The 15,471-nt window shown below is 43.9% G+C and overlaps 1 protein-coding gene across 3 annotated transcripts in view; it reads left to right on the top strand.

Moving 5' to 3' along the window:
* slc4a2a (solute carrier family 4 member 2a) overlaps positions 1 to 15,471 on the top strand; it is a 29,977-nt gene that overhangs the window by 2,009 nt on the left and 12,497 nt on the right. The window contains exons 2-9 of one of the 3 annotated variants that reach the window (XM_030751030.1): positions 850 to 963; positions 1,395 to 1,545; positions 3,767 to 3,962; positions 4,041 to 4,144; positions 10,347 to 10,486; positions 14,088 to 14,268; positions 14,978 to 15,113; positions 15,206 to 15,353. In XM_030751030.1, the coding sequence (XP_030606890.1) occupies positions 910 to 963; positions 1,395 to 1,545; positions 3,767 to 3,962; positions 4,041 to 4,144; positions 10,347 to 10,486; positions 14,088 to 14,268; positions 14,978 to 15,113; positions 15,206 to 15,353 (1,110 nt within the window). In that variant the 5' untranslated portion in view covers positions 850 to 909. Of the gene's footprint in view, positions 1 to 833; positions 964 to 1,394; positions 1,546 to 3,766; positions 3,963 to 4,040; positions 4,145 to 10,346; positions 10,487 to 14,087; positions 14,269 to 14,977; positions 15,114 to 15,205; positions 15,354 to 15,471 lie in introns of those variants that run through there. The other 2 variants (XM_030751031.1, XM_030751032.1) reach the window with 2 other exon arrangements.

The following is a 15,471-nucleotide window of genomic DNA, read 5'->3' as shown; positions in this document are numbered from 1 at the left end:
TCACATGGTTAAACTGAGACTAAACTCCATTGCTAAATTCTATTTTGATCTGATGCAGATTTTTAATGCAAACCTATTTTTGATGTAAAACATCTTTGAAAATAACATTTTTATTGATCTCCAGAGTTTTAAGCCTAAATTCAAACGTCCCCGCAGTGCTTATTATCCATGTGGATGGTGTTGCTGTGGGGTTTCTGGGTCTGGTGATATCGGCTGCAGAGATGTCTTCCTTCCCTTGAATATAATGGAACTAAGTGGTGCTCAGCTTGTGGCATGAAAAGTGCACAAAGATTCCTTAGAAAAAGCTCAGCAGTGATGTCTCTGTGCAGAAATCTTGAGCAGTTTACTTAAAACTGTCCACAAACCTTGTTTTCTGATGAGCAGCTCGTGCTCAGCACGGGAAACAGGAAACACCAGCATCCCTCTTGAACAGAGCTGGGATGGTAGCTAGCTGCACACTCCTTTAGGCAGTTGATGGAAAAACTGGAACACAGACTAGTTCCTCCATGAAGCTGCTTACAACAAGGTTCATGATTTCTGCAGAGACTGCAGTGCTGATTTTTAGTTTAAGTTTATTTTTGGTTGTTTCAGCACCACAGGCTGAGTGCCGCCTGGTTCTGTTACACTCAGGAGAAGGCGGACAGACTCGCACTGAAGTCAAATGATGGATAAAGACTGGAGGAAAAATGGATTTTCAGCCCTTTTAAATTGTTTACATTGCTCAAAAATCATCTCTGAAGTTTCATCGTTAGTTTGATTTGTACCTCAGAGTCCAGAGTCTCAGAGTTTACATTTTCTGAATAGCATGAAATAACCTGACTTTTGACCTCTAGCGCTCGGCCTCCTCAGTTTCTGCTGCCTGACCTGCTACTGAAGCCGACTCTGTGACCTGTGACCCCTGCAGGAGCCATGAGCCACCATCAGAGCTCAGTGAGTTCTGGCGACGCCCCCATTCAGTCTGCTGTGAGTCTCCACACAAACCAATAACCAATCAGTAATAATGATCTGATACTAATCACTTCTGAGGGAGTTTAATGCTTCGGGGGCTTGTCCAACTGGGGCAGTCTCTCTGAGCTCTCTGTGCTGTGATTGACCGGAAAACTTCATCTTCTGTGGAGGCGTGTTTCAGATGCAGCTTCCTGTGATGTTCTTGTTGTTAGACAGCGGTTTTTAGTTTGTCGCTGTCATGTGTTCAAAATATTTTTTAGTTAATTATGAAGTTAAAATAAAAATAGAAACTCCACCTCTCCAGATGTTCAGGAAACTCAGGGATCAAATCAGAAGGAGTTTAATATCATTTGCAGTCAAAATGTAGCAGAAATGTTGAAATGATCACAACCTTTAATTCACTGATTTGTGTTCCTGAGCAAAAAGTTCTTATTTTCTGTTTTCAGTCTCCTACTCCTCCTCCACGCTGCTATGCTGATGAAGAAGAGGAAGACCTAAACAAGGCCTTTGATGTTCAAGACTTTCAGCAGCTCCTTCGCCCTGCAGTTCGCAGCCCACCAGAGAAACACAGAGTCTATGATGAGCAAGACATCGAAGGTACTACTGTAAGGCAGCAAAATATATTCCTGAGTTCAGAAGACCACAGAAGGGTCGTCTGGTTTTTGAGGAGGTTGTCTAAGTGTCTTTGAAAGGATTAAAAAACAGGATTTAGGACTTCGTGTATTGGTTCTAAGCACCTTTAAGGAAGTTCGGTTCATTGAGACTATAGAGAGGTTCTTAAAGCCCTGAATTCTCAATGTTTCCTAGAGGTATCCACCATCCTCATATATTATTGGGTATTGGAAACGTTTTAAGAGGACTCCTAAAGTTCACACCAGTTGTCCAGCTCTTTTTCATCTCAAGTATATTTGAGGGTGCGTGGGAGTTTGCCCAGCCAGTCTATATGTTTTTTGTGGACTTGGACAAGGCATTCGACCCTGTCCCTTGGAAGATCCTGTGGCAAATGCTTCCTGTGGCCTCAGGATCTCGTCTCTGCTTTTTGGGAATGATCTGGTTTTGTCAGCTTCATCAAGCAAGACCTCTAGCCTGCACTGGGGTGGTCTGTGAGTGTGAAGATGAGAATCACCACCTTAAAGTCCATATATATATATATATTGGACACCATGCACCGCACACCTCGGGCTGCCTTTGGGAGGAAGATTTTGAAGTCACATAACTGGTTTCAAGCAAAATCGACCAAGATGACTCCCATCATTGAAGGCAAGCGTGCTGCCCTTGCTGACTATAGGCAATCAGTGTACAGGGTACAGCTGCTACTCCTTCACATTGAACTGAGCCATTTCAGGAACTTTGGGTATCTGAGTTCACATCCCAATCCCCAGCTATCAGGGCTGCCAATTGGGACATGGAACATCACCTCTACGGTGGGGAAGGAGCCTGAGCCAGTGCGTGAGGTTGAAAGCTATCAGCTAGATATAGTCAGTTGATCTTGGTGAGAGGCAGCGGGCTCGGGTGGGTGTCTTTGTATCCCTTTGGCTTGCTGTCTGTACATCTGGATTTTCACCTGTAGATAAGTGGGTTGCTTTCCTGTGCCACGGAACGGGTCCTGAGTGTTGTTTATGCACTGAGTGACAGTTCAGAGTCCCCAGCCTTCTTGGAGGTGCTGGGTGGGGTGCTCAAGGGTGCTCCATCCGGTGACGTCATTCTTCAGGAGACTTCAGTGCTCACATGGGCAATGGCACTGAGATCTGATGATACAATTACAAAAATCGATCGACCTATGATTATAGGTCAATCGATTTTTGTAATTGTATCATCAGATCTGTGGCCATGTGTTCCGGACACTCAAGTGAGGAGAGGAATTAAGCTGTCAGCTGGTCAACACCTGGTGGTGAATTGGATCAGGTGGTGGGAGAAGATGTTGGACAGACCTGGCACACCTAAGTGTATAGTGAGGGTGTGCTGGGAACGCCTGCAGAGGACTTTTTCAATCCCACTGACACATCTTCTGTAGAGGAAGCAGAGTCTGAGGACAAGGCAAATGACTCGCCCATCACTGGGGGTCACTGAGGTGGTTACACAACTCCTTCGTGGCAGGGCGTACACCAACCCACTCCTCAGCCTCCTTGGGAAGGTCTATGCCAGAGTGCTGGAAAGGAGAGTTGGTCCATTAGGCGAACCTCAAATTGATAACCCCTAACCCTGCGGTTTAAAGAGAATGTTTTTCAAAATCCACTGACATATTTCAGGTGGGCTGCTTGGCATCATCAAAGAGGAGGGAGAGATCAGATGGTTAAAGAGGTCCATCAGTGCTGTGTCTACAGTGTTTTGGTTGAACAGCCAGTTCACAGGTGGTTTCATACTAAGCTTCTTTTCTTGTTTTTGGATTCAGAAGGCCCCATAGATTTCTAGTGGTGTTCTAGCCTCTTAAATCCACCAGATCAATAGTGACCCATTTAATATTAGAGTAGGAGGTTCACATCTTCCCCTACTATTTACCGACTTCCATCAATTTGGCATAGTCAAAGGAAAATACTACAACAGAAGAACTAAAGAATGAAGAGAAGTGATCTGAAAGGTAACATCTTCTAGTGTCGAAAGTTAGGCTTGTTTAGCATGTGGCTAAGATGCATCCTAACCCTAACCTACCCTCGTGTGATTTGCCTGCGATGTTAAGAGGCTAGGAGACTTTAAGAAAAACAGATCCTGGAAATGAACCTACAAATCTAGAGATTATTGAGGACTGTGGGTTCTCAGGTTCTTTGAGCAGGTTATTGTGTTCTGATGTCTTTCTAAAAGATCTGTCTTCTTGTTGCAGACCACCGCCACTCTTCTCTCCATGTCCATCACCCTCTTTCCAAACCACCAACTGACAGCAGGAGGAAGAAGACCAATGAGGGGAAGAAGGAGGGCAGGCGAGGCTCTGCCCCCAGCAATGCAAGCACCATAGAAGAAGATCAGGAGGAGGAAGAGGATGGCGAGGAGGAGGAGGCCTATAGTCGGACTGATGGAGAGTGAGTGACACACCTGTCAGGTAACATATGTTTTCCTGCCCTTTGCTCGAGTTAACCTTTGGCTCCTCTCCTTCACAGTTACCCATCCACCATCTCGTCCAATCAAAACAGCACTGTGACAAGCGCTGCAGACGCTGACGAGGCTGAAACGTTGATGTCTGTGGACCTGGATGGTATCAAAAGTCAGTGCAAAACTCACACATTAAAAATAACTTTACACAATGAAGTGCTACAGGTAGCCTTATACAGAGCACTTTAACTTCACACTGTAGATCTGAGTTTAGCTTCTGCATTTGATATTTTACTGTGTAATAAATATTTTATCTGTCACTGTAAATTTACCATTTTTCATACAACATACCTTCATAAATTACATTCAGCTTTACTTGAACCATGCTGTACATTTATTTTTTTAACTTTAAACTAGGGATGCACCGATCCGATATTCAGTATCGCTATCGGTCCGATCCTGGCCTAAATTACTGGATTGGATATCGGAAAGAAAAAAACAATGCAATCCGATCCGATCCGACCCACATTAGCTGCATTGCAGTTCTCTGTCGTTGTCTTCTTCTTGTGGGTCTGCGGTTGACTAAACCAGCTTAGAGCTGCATTACCACCACCTACTGGAATGGAGTGGGGATCAGGAGTTAGAAAACACCCTCCTCAGATTCTGTAAAGTTCTCCATTGCTGCGACGGATTCCCTTTGACACTGAGAGATCATCGCTGACATGTTTTTCCACCCCTCCACCGCTTTCTGCTACGTTCGTGTATTGTGCTCGCTGTGCTGAGAATTTCAGCTGTTATTTCTTTCTCTACTTCAGCTCCTGGACATATTGCTAGCGAGCGCGGCTATTAGCACTGGTGACCGTCCGGTACCGGAAGGACCCCTTCCCTGTCAAAATATTTTTGATACTTTAATCCCTGATTAGTGACTAAATATAGACCTGCAGTAGAAACGTATTTAGGAGAATGCTTGTGAATATAAAGCATTACAAGATTACGCTCACACAGCCCCCAGTTTTTCAACATAAACACTGGTAAGACAACAACAATCAGCTGTTTTATGTGCAGTCTGTCTGCAAAGAGAAGGATCTGGTGAGTTCAGATGGAGCGGACGAAATGTTTTTCTAGCATCCAGATGAAGCGTTTCCCCCTGTAACCTCTATTAAACCTTTACTGGGAAACAGCTGGAGGTCCTTCATCAACCACCTCATCAGTAAGTGAAGAAAAGAGAACTTTGTAGCTGCTCCATCCACCCTGTTTATTTCACACAGGGGAAAAACTGCAGTACGGAAGTTAAAATATGCAGATGAACTGTTAAAAAAAGCAAACAGATAAAACACCATGTTAAAACATAACATTACCATATTAAAATAAAAAGAATAAAAAGAAAGTCAACAGAAAGTCTGGTTAAACAGAAAAGTTTTCAACTGTTTTTTAAAAGATGCCACAGAGTCAGCTAAACGGAGATGGAGTGGTAATCAGTTCCAGAGCTTTGGCACCACTGCCTGAAAAGCTCTGCCCCCCCAGTCCTTAGTCTTTTATGTGGGACAACTAAAAGATTTTGATTTTGTTGTGTGAGAGACTGTTGACTTATGTAAAATTGATGCAAGCATTTAAAAACAATTTTTAAAAATAATACAAAAAAGATCGGATTTGTATCGGTATCAGCAGATATCCAAATATAAAATATCGGTATCGGTATCGGACATAAAAAAGTGGTATCATGCCATCCCTACTTTAAACATAGTTTTGCATTTATTCTGATACTCAGATCATAACTTTAGGCACAACCTTAAACTTAGATATACGTGCTCTCACTGGCCATTTCATGATTTACACCTCTGAAGTCCCAATACCTCAGGTAAAAGTCACTGTTGTGTCTCAGTTAAACCTGACCTGATAAACATTTAGATAGATAGATAGATAGATAGATAGATAGATAGATAGATAGATAGATAGATAGATAGATAGATAGATAGATAGATAGATAGATAGATAGATAGATAGATCAAGGGAATAGGATTACCAGGCCCCCCACCCTGGAGCCAGGCCTGGGGAGGGAATTTGGAGGAGAGCACCTGGTGGCATCCTGTAGGCCCACACCCACAGAAGACGCCATAGGGGTTGGGTGTAGTGTTTGTTGGGTGGCAACCAAGTGCCGAGGCCCTGGCGGACTGATCTCCAGCTACTGAGAGAAACAGGTCCTGACTGTTGTTTGAGTTTATGCGTGAAATAACAGTTCAGAGTACCCGCCCTTCTGATATATCAGTGAAATGCATGAAGAGACCATGTACTCGCACACAAAATCAGGAGGCAAATAAGACCATGTTGCACAACAGCAGCTGTGATGTCAGTGATCATTTCTCATGGTTCAGGGTTACTGAAGAGAAGGATTAACAAATCAACATCATTTGATGCCCCAGGATGGAACTCTGTTATTGTCTAATACAACAGTCATAAATGCCTTTGTTTTCTGTTTAGAGGTGTATCTAATAAATTGCCCCCTCATGGAAGGGTGTAGTAAATGTTAGAATCACTTTGAATGTGATGACGCCCAGTCGTCCTCCACCTCTGCTGTGTGAAGAACCTTCATGATAACTTCACTAAAAACTGAAGACACTTCAGGAAGAGCTGTGTACCTCATGAAGTGGCTGCTGAGTATACTTTTTAAACCTAACACTTTACGCGTGTTGTGGTGTCCCCCTTAAATGGAGAGGCTGTGGTAGTTCTCTGACTTCTTACAGCGCCATCATGAGGTCAACCTGTTAATACCAAACGAATACCTGCAGAACTAATGACATCACTGATCTCAGAGGAGCGGGGCTTCTCCCAGCATGCACTGGGAGACTCGGTGTCAGTTTGGAGGAATTTCTTCCAAAATAAAAGAGTTTTCTGTCACTTGTTGCTGTTCGTCATGTGACCTGAAGCTGCTGTTGACCTGAACACAATGCCGCTGCCCTCCACATGCAGCCCACAGCCTCTGTGTATTGTTACTGTGTGCGTGCCTGCGTGTCTGTGTGCATGCGTGTGTGTGTGTGTGTGTGTGTGAGGTCCTGGTCCTGCAGGACTTGCTGGGTCTCTCAGATGAACATGAAGTCGGTCTCTGCTCTGGTTGTGATCAGATATTTCAGCAGCTGGCTGGCTGACAGACTGCAGGCTGATCTCAGTGAGTACTTACTCTGATTCAGTGTATTCTACCTGCGGCACAGACTCACCTGAGGCATCACCTGGACCAGGAAACAGTTCTCTTATTTCCAAATGTCAGAACTGATTTTGATGAGACTAAATAAATGCAGACTAAAGACTGTGCTCTGAATCTGCTTCGTACCTTTGAGCAGACTGACCCCATCCCAACACACTAAACCTGTTTGTGTGTCTGTGCGGGACCATAACTGAGAGAAAGTCTGAAACTTCAGGTGAAACACATAAACTGTGTCATTCAGGTTTTTTTCAGTTTGGGAATAATGCATCTGCAGCTGACTAACTCAGTAAATACTGTGTGCATCAGAAGAGGCTACAGTTTGATCTCATGGCCTTAATGTGATCGTCTCCTGAATCAGCCAGCAGCAGGAGTGCTGCCAGGACCTGGAATCAAATTATTTTCAGAAGTTAGTTAGAAGTCCTAAAGATGGATGATGGATCTTCCTTTGCTGATCGCTGGTGGAAAAGCTGCGAGTGTCTCAGCTGAAGGCCTTTCAGACAGCACGAGGCTGAGATCTTAAAGACTACAGCAGAAGTTATTCATTACCGCTCACATCTGCTGATCAGGTTGCTCCTTCACCTTCTTTGTATTTGGGAAATCTTCCTTTTTTCTTTTCCAAGAACTGTTCAGTTTTTCCAGCTGGTGCTCGGTCTGCTGATCATCTCTGGGTGCACTGACAGATCAGCTCTTTCTGAGCTGTGGCGTTCTTCTGAGACTCACATGTGCTGTCACATCATGTTAGATATTAGCCTGAATGCAGTCTGAAGCCTCGCCCACGATGAGCCTAACCCTTTGTTTCTTTTCTTGGAAAATGTTTTTGATGCGTGTCGTTTAGAAAGAGGATTTTCTTTGTTCCCTGATTGCCAAGAGCTGGAAGAAGACTTTCATAAAACAAAAGTTACATTTTGGGGTTAAGCTCAGGATTGGGGTCATCACTGATGAAGACTTAGACCTCAAAGGGTGAAAAACTGACCCAAAAAAAAAAAAAAAAGCTTCACAAGCAGCTCTCCAGTCTTTACTGCTGCTTTCCTCTGTGCCAGTTTCCTTCATATAAGCTTTGAACCCTGGAGTGTGGGAGAGCTGCTCGCTCTGCCTTCATTAAGCTGTTGTTCTAGCATCTGTATGAAGGTCGTACCCACAGAGGCGCGCCCGTCCCAAAATATCAGATGAGCTCAAGAAGTAACAGTGCAGGAACATGAAGCAGGAAGTGTTTGTGCAGACAGGTTCAGGGTCAGGATGCGCTTCAGGTAATCAGAGAAATGTGTCCATCGGCACTCTCTTACATCCAGTAAACAGATTAAATGACATCAGATACAAAATTCCTCCACTGGCTCATCACTAACTCACAAACTTAAATATAATTGAAACATGTGAATGCTGGAGTTTAGCTGCATGTGGTGTGTGTTATACAGTTAGACTCTTCACAAAACCCAGGAGAGCGGGGTTTTTAGGTAACAGTGATTTTGTGGCTGTCTTTGATTAAGTGTAAAACTAAAGTAATGAAGCAAACAGTGGAGTTAAAGTGCGACCGCTGCACGCTGTGTGAAAACCTGCATGTAAAACGTGCCCATCACTTGGGCCTGAAAATGTGAGCTCAGCTCATATCAGCATATCAGTGTAGCTCATACAGATCCAGACTGTGTTAGGTTCCAGTCTGGATCTTATGATATGCTGCTCAGGTGTCACTGAAACTGCCCGCAGGTGCCTCTAAGTAAAAACCTGCACATTGACACACCTGGTACGGCTGCAGAAATGTGTCAGGTCTGTGGATCTGAGATCGATCCGGAGACCCAGACTTCCAGGACTCCACGTGGTCCCCATCAGTTTCTAATGGGAAAGTTCACCCTCACACCAGAACATATTGATTCCCCTTCAGCCGCCTCTCATCGAAGGCAGCTGATTTTACAGTGAGTTCTTTCTGTTAGTGGATTGCTCAGATTTCAGGGAATCTGTACTGAAGCAGCTGTGTCGGTGCTTTCCAGCAGACCTCTCCACCCCCCCTCTACACTTTCTGCTGATTGCGCTCTCACACTTATTTGTCCCACTCAGCACGCTCAGCACATCAAGTCACTTCATTCTCCTGATGTCAATTCTACACTGGTGGCAGGTAGAGGGCGCTGGTCAGCTGACTTCAATGCAGGACTGTGAATGGCTGAGTGGGATGATTCTTTCCCAGAAGAAAGAAATGGTGTGAAAACATTCACAGAAAATCACATTTTTACTGAAACTTTAAACTCTGTTAACCTGCTGATGACAGCAGAATGGACACACCTGTATATGTGTGTGTGTGTGTGTGAGCTGATTGAATGACACAGTCAGACTCTCCTGTTAATGATTTTACGTTGATGCTCAGCCGAGCCTTAAATCCTGTTAGACTGCAGAAAGTTCCCATGAGACCCTGTGTGTGTTCTGGATTACCATCACCGCGGGGACGGGTTCACAAATGAGGACAAAAACGTCCCCAACATGGCACTCATTGAATTTCAGGGGGAAGCCTGGCTGAACTGAAGTCAGCTGGCTGAGTGGGTCATCCACCACTCGGACGGTTGGAGGTTCGATCCCTGGCTCCTCCCGTCTTGAAGTGTCCTTGGCTGAGACAGTGAACCCCGAGTTGCTCCTGATGCATCTGTCAGAGTGTGTGAGTGTTAGAACAGCTATAGCTGTGACTGTGTGTGTGTGTGTGTGTGTGTGTGTGTGTGTGTGTGTGTGTGTGTGTGTGTGTGTGTGTGTGTGTGTGTGTGTGTGTGTGTTCCTGGGTGAAAGAGGTTTGTGGTTTGATGGAGTGCTGTGAGAGCCCAGTTAGAGCAGAAAGTACCAGTCCATTTAGAGTTTGCTGTTTTCATGCAGCATCTAACTATCTTCAGGGATTTATGAACTTTAGATGAAAGTAAGTAAAATAATGATCTGTACACCTCTAACTGTTCTGTATTATGCTTTTAATTCACTCATTTTTCCTATATTTGTGTTTATAAACTGTGAAATGATATTTTCTGTAATCTCACACTGAGAGATTATCACTTCCTTCAAGTCTGTTTTTCTTATTTGTGGAGTTCAGAGGACCTTTGTGCTTTCAGTGTGTGCTGTGAGGAAGAACACGCAGCACGAACTGAAACACAGTAAATAAAACACTTTAAAAATGAGTCGAGCTTGAACCCGACGCCCGTGTCCAACGCAGGTCACCGACTGGACGATGTTCCGGCTGTTCGACGTCACCTGGTGAGGCCGAACTCCAGAGGACCGATCGTCCACGTCACCAAAGATCAGACGAGCGGCTGGACCAATCAGCACCTGCGACCTGACCGTACGCCTCATGAGGTCAGAGGGCGGAGCTAAGGAGCTTTGATTAACACAAGAAACCGTAAACACACACCACTAATCATCATCACTACCTGCCTGACTCCCTCTGACCTGCTGAGGCCTGACCTTTGAACTCTGCCACACTTCAGCTGCTCTTACCTTTCATATTTCAGCTACTTTAATGTCTCACTTCCACTTCTTTTATCCTTCGCACTTCAGCTTCAGCTTCAGCTTCAGGTTTCAGCTTTCGCTCAAACTGACTCTTCAGTGGTTACAGGACGCTTTAGCTGACAGCCGTTACCTTCATGCTACCTTCATGCTACCTTCATGCTACCTTCATGCTACCGTCATGCTACCTTCATGCTACCTTCATGCTACCTTCATGCTACCGTCATGCTACCTTCATGTTACCTTCATGCTACCTTCATGCTACCTTCATGTTACCTTCATGTTACCTTCATGCTACCTTCATGTTACCTTCATCCTACCTTCATGTTACCTTCATGCTACCTTCATGCTACCTTCATGCTACCTTCATGTTACCTTCATGCTACCTTCATGTTACCTTCATGTTACCTTCATGCTACCTTCATGTTACCTTCATACTACCTTCATGTTACCTTCATGCTACCTTCATGTTACCTTCATGTTACCTTCATTCTACCTTCATGTTACCTTCATGCTACCTTCATGTTACCTTCATGCTACCTTCATGCTACCTTCATACTACCTTCATGTTACCTTCATACTACCTTCATGTTACCTTCATGCTACCTTCATGTTACCTTCATGTTACCTTCATACTACCTTCATGTTACCTTCATGCTACCTTCATGCTACCTTCATTCTACCTTCATGTTACCTTCATACTATCTTCATGTTACCTTCATACTACATTCATGTTACCTTCACGTTACCTTCATGTTACCTTCATGTTACCTTCATGTTACCTTCATGCTACCTTCACGTTACCTTCATGTTACCTTCATGCTACCTTCATGCTACCTTCATGTTACCTTCATGCTACCTTCATGTTACCTTCATACTACCTTTATGTTACCTTCACGTTACCTTCATGTTACCTTCATGTTACCTTCATGCTAACTTCATGTTACCTTCATGCTACCTTCATGCTACCTTCATGCTACCTTCATGCTACCTTCATGTTACCTTCATACTACCTTCATGTTACCTTCATGTTACCTTCACGTTACCTTCATGTTACCTTCACGCTACCTTCACGTTACCTTCATGCTACCTTCATGTTACCTTCATGCTACCTTCATGCTACCTTCATGCTTCCTTCATGTTACCTTCATGCTACCTTCATGTTACCTTCATGCTACCTTCATGTTACCTTCATGTTACCTTCATGCTACCTTCATGTTACCTTCATGCTACCTTCATGTTATCTTCATGTTACCTTCATGTTACCTTCACGCTACCTTCATGTTACCTTCACGCTACCTTCATGTTACCTTCATGCTACCTTCATGTTACCTTCATGCTACCTTCATGCTTCCTTCATGTTACCTTCATGCTACCTTCATGCTACATTCATGTTACCTTCATGCTACCTTCATGCTACCTTCATGTTACCTTCATGTTACCTTCATGTTACCTTCATGCTTCCTTCATGTTACCTTCATGCTACCGTCATGCTACCTTCATGCTACCTTTATGCTACCTTCATGCTACCTTCATGTTACCTTCATGTTACCTTCATGCTACCTTCATACTACCTTCATGTTACCTTCACGTTACCTTCACGTTACCTTCACGCTACCTTCATGCTACCTTCATGTTACCTTCATGCTACCTTCATGCTACCTTCATGTTACCTTATGTTTGCTTTAATTGTCACATTAGAAGCGCTCTGGCTGCTGTCAGCTGTTCACAGTGCAGATGTTGCAGCTGTGACACATATGATTGATTTGACTTTCATTATTTGATCGTGTGCTTTTCTTTTAAATCACTTTCTTCATTTCTGCCGCTCCTGCTTTGGTTTCTTTCCCTTCAGCTCATCTCTGCACTGATCACAGCTTCCGCATCATCTTACACTTCATAACGCTGCATCCCCGCTTTCACTAACGTGCTCCATTAACATGAAAAACATGCAGACTCCTTGTGAAAGCAGCTAGTTAGTGATTAAAACCATGCTGCTGAGGAAGTTTGTGATGTCCTCTGACCTACATGCACTCTGATATTTGTATGCATTAGAAACTGTGTGCATTAAAACGTGAGCTCAATAAGGAAATGAAGAAAACAACTGAAAGTTCAAATACCTTGATTTGATTAAACTTCTTCATTTTTCTTGCACTTCACTTGATGCTTAAACTGTTCTTGCCAAACTTTTCCAATTATACCTGACAGGGTTTGTTCATTCATTTTGACTTATTGTCTGCTGTAAGTTTTTAACAGCAGTTTCGGTGTTTATGAGCATCCAGCAGCAAAGCCGAACACACAGGCTGAAGCTGGCGACACTGAGCAGGATTTACAGGAATGTTGGTGTGTTTGTTGAATTAAACTTGGATAATAGAGGCTGATGGAGTTCAGGTGAACTGGTGCAGGTCTGGTGCAAACAGGATCAGGAGATCTGGATGATGTGATTCTCCCAACAAAACAACAGGAATGAGGCTGACAGGAGGGCCGAAAGACGAGCCGGGAGTCTGAGCAGGTTAATCCGGGTGGTATTGTGAACGGGTGACAAACTGGACTCTGTCTTAATGAGAGTGAGCCAGACAGGTAGAGCCAGGTAAACTGTGAGGTCAGCTTCTCTCTCTGCTCAGTTTGGTTTGGGCTTCAGGATGGTCGGTTTGGACCTGAAGAGTCAACAAAATAAGGTAGAGCTGATTAAAGGCAGGTGGACCTGCTCCACTTTGGCTTTCTTTTATTAACTTTTGTTTGTCTCAATTTTTGCTTTCATTTTTATTCTGGTTTGTGTTGTTTTATGACCAAATTTAGCAATTTTCACCAATTATACCAGCTGAACTTAATTTGGTCTAAATACAAAGACATTCAACTCAGCCAGTTAATCCCGTCTTCAGGTTTTATAATATGATTTTGTCACATTTCATCACAGCGTTTGATTAAGCCTAGTTTAATCTGACTGAGTTAAGATTATCTTTGAACACAGAAAACTGAAAATAGATTTTAAAACAGTTCACTTGCTTGTGCTTCTGAAACTTTTAGCCATGGCTGAAGCTCGAAAGATGTGCGTGAAAGCTCAGGAAGGGTCAAGTAAGCAAGCCTTTAGAGGAATCTTAAACTTTAACCTACTTAATCCTCATCCAGGCAGTGTGGTTTGGGTCAGTCTGGTTTGACTGGTTTTAATTGACCTATTTTTAATCCAATTTTAACCAACTTAGCTTCATTTGACTTGTATCAGCAGAAATTGTATCTGTGGCTGTTGCGTAGATTTCAGCTTCATCTGGACATGGTCTTCATCAGGAACTCAGCTCAGCTTCCAGTAAACGTGTTCAGGAGCTCTGCTCTCTGTGATATTTCTGATCTTTTCGTTGTATAAACGTCCTCATAAGGGACAAAGATGGGTTCTTCTGTTTGTGAACAGAGTCCATGCCGGCATCCTCTTTAGACTCACTGTTCTCTGTGATCTCAGGTGTTCGTGGAGCTCAACGAGCTGGTGATCGACAGGAACCAGGAGCTGCAGTGGAGGGAGACGGCTCGTTGGATCAAGTTTGAGGAGGAAGTGGAGGAGGAGACGGAGCGCTGGGGGAGACCTCGCATTGCCTCCCTGTCCTTCCGGTCCCTGCTGGAGCTCCGAAAAACAATGTCCCAAGGTGAGGAGGCGGAGGCTCTCTGCTGCCCTCCGGTGGACAGCTGTTATTGTGCCCATGTTATTTGCATGTTTCTGATCCTGTCAGCAGGGCCGGAGCCAAACATCTCTGTGAGAGACACTACAGAATAAAGTCAGGGCACCCCACCCCACTCTACCAACGATGAAGCCCATTCAGGAGCTATGTAGATCCTCATGGAGTTTTGAGAAGCAAACCTTCCCTCTCTGCAGACTTTTTAATTCTAAGCTTTAATTTTAGTAATAATTTGATCATAAAACTTTGTCTCTCTCTGAGAATGTCTCTGTCTCATCCACTAACTACCATTTTTCATTCTTTAGAAGAACATTTCTTCATAACATTTCTTCCCATGTTGACTCATTTGACAGCACAACAACCAGTTTTATATCACGATTATATTAAAGCTCCAGTTTCTTTGTCAACTGATGGCAGCATAAACATGTTTATTAAGGGACTTATTGGGATATGTAGATCATGCTAATGTACATGATACATTAGCATATGATTGACGGACTTTCTGATTTTTTCCCATTCAAACAGGAAAAAATAAATTTTTTTTAAATGCCACTTTATGCACCACCTTGTTGTAAATACCGGGTATAATGTTCAGCCACTGCTGCAAAAACTATTTGACAATGTGAAGATGTCACTGTGTGATGAAAATGTGAGTGTGATGGTGTTTCTGTGGTTTCAGGGGCGGTGCTCCTGGATCTGAAGCAGAGAACTTTGCCAGGAATCGCTCAGCAGGTGGTGGAGCAGATGGTGATCACAGATCAGATTAAAGCTGAAGACCGAGCTAACGTTCTGAGAGCTCTGCTGCTCCGGCACAGGTTCATCCATCCGTCCATCCATCCGTCCATCCATCCATCCATCCATCTATCATCCATCCTTTTCCTGAACACATTTCTTCTTCTTTCCTCAGTCACCCCAGCGATGAGAAAGATCACAGCCTATTCAGCAGGAATATCTCTGCAGCCAACATGGCTGGCCTTGTGGACAGACACAATGGAAAATCAGAGCCTTGCATCAACCTGACCAATCACAGGGAGACTGATGGAGAGAAGAACAAGGTAAAACCAAACTTTAGGTGGAGACACTGTGATCAGCCAGGTGATTAGTGAGGCCTCCACCTCAGAGCAGCTGGTGTCAGATGCATGTGTTGCACATAAAGATCAACCTGTTGGGATG

The sequence above is a fragment of the Archocentrus centrarchus genome, chromosome 17 (genome assembly GCF_007364275.1).
Source record: "Archocentrus centrarchus isolate MPI-CPG fArcCen1 chromosome 17, fArcCen1, whole genome shotgun sequence".
Classification (NCBI taxonomy): Eukaryota; Metazoa; Chordata; class Actinopteri; order Cichliformes; family Cichlidae; genus Archocentrus; species Archocentrus centrarchus.
Note: the sequence above shows the minus strand (reverse complement) of the source record. Positions and strands in the feature narration are given on the sequence as shown.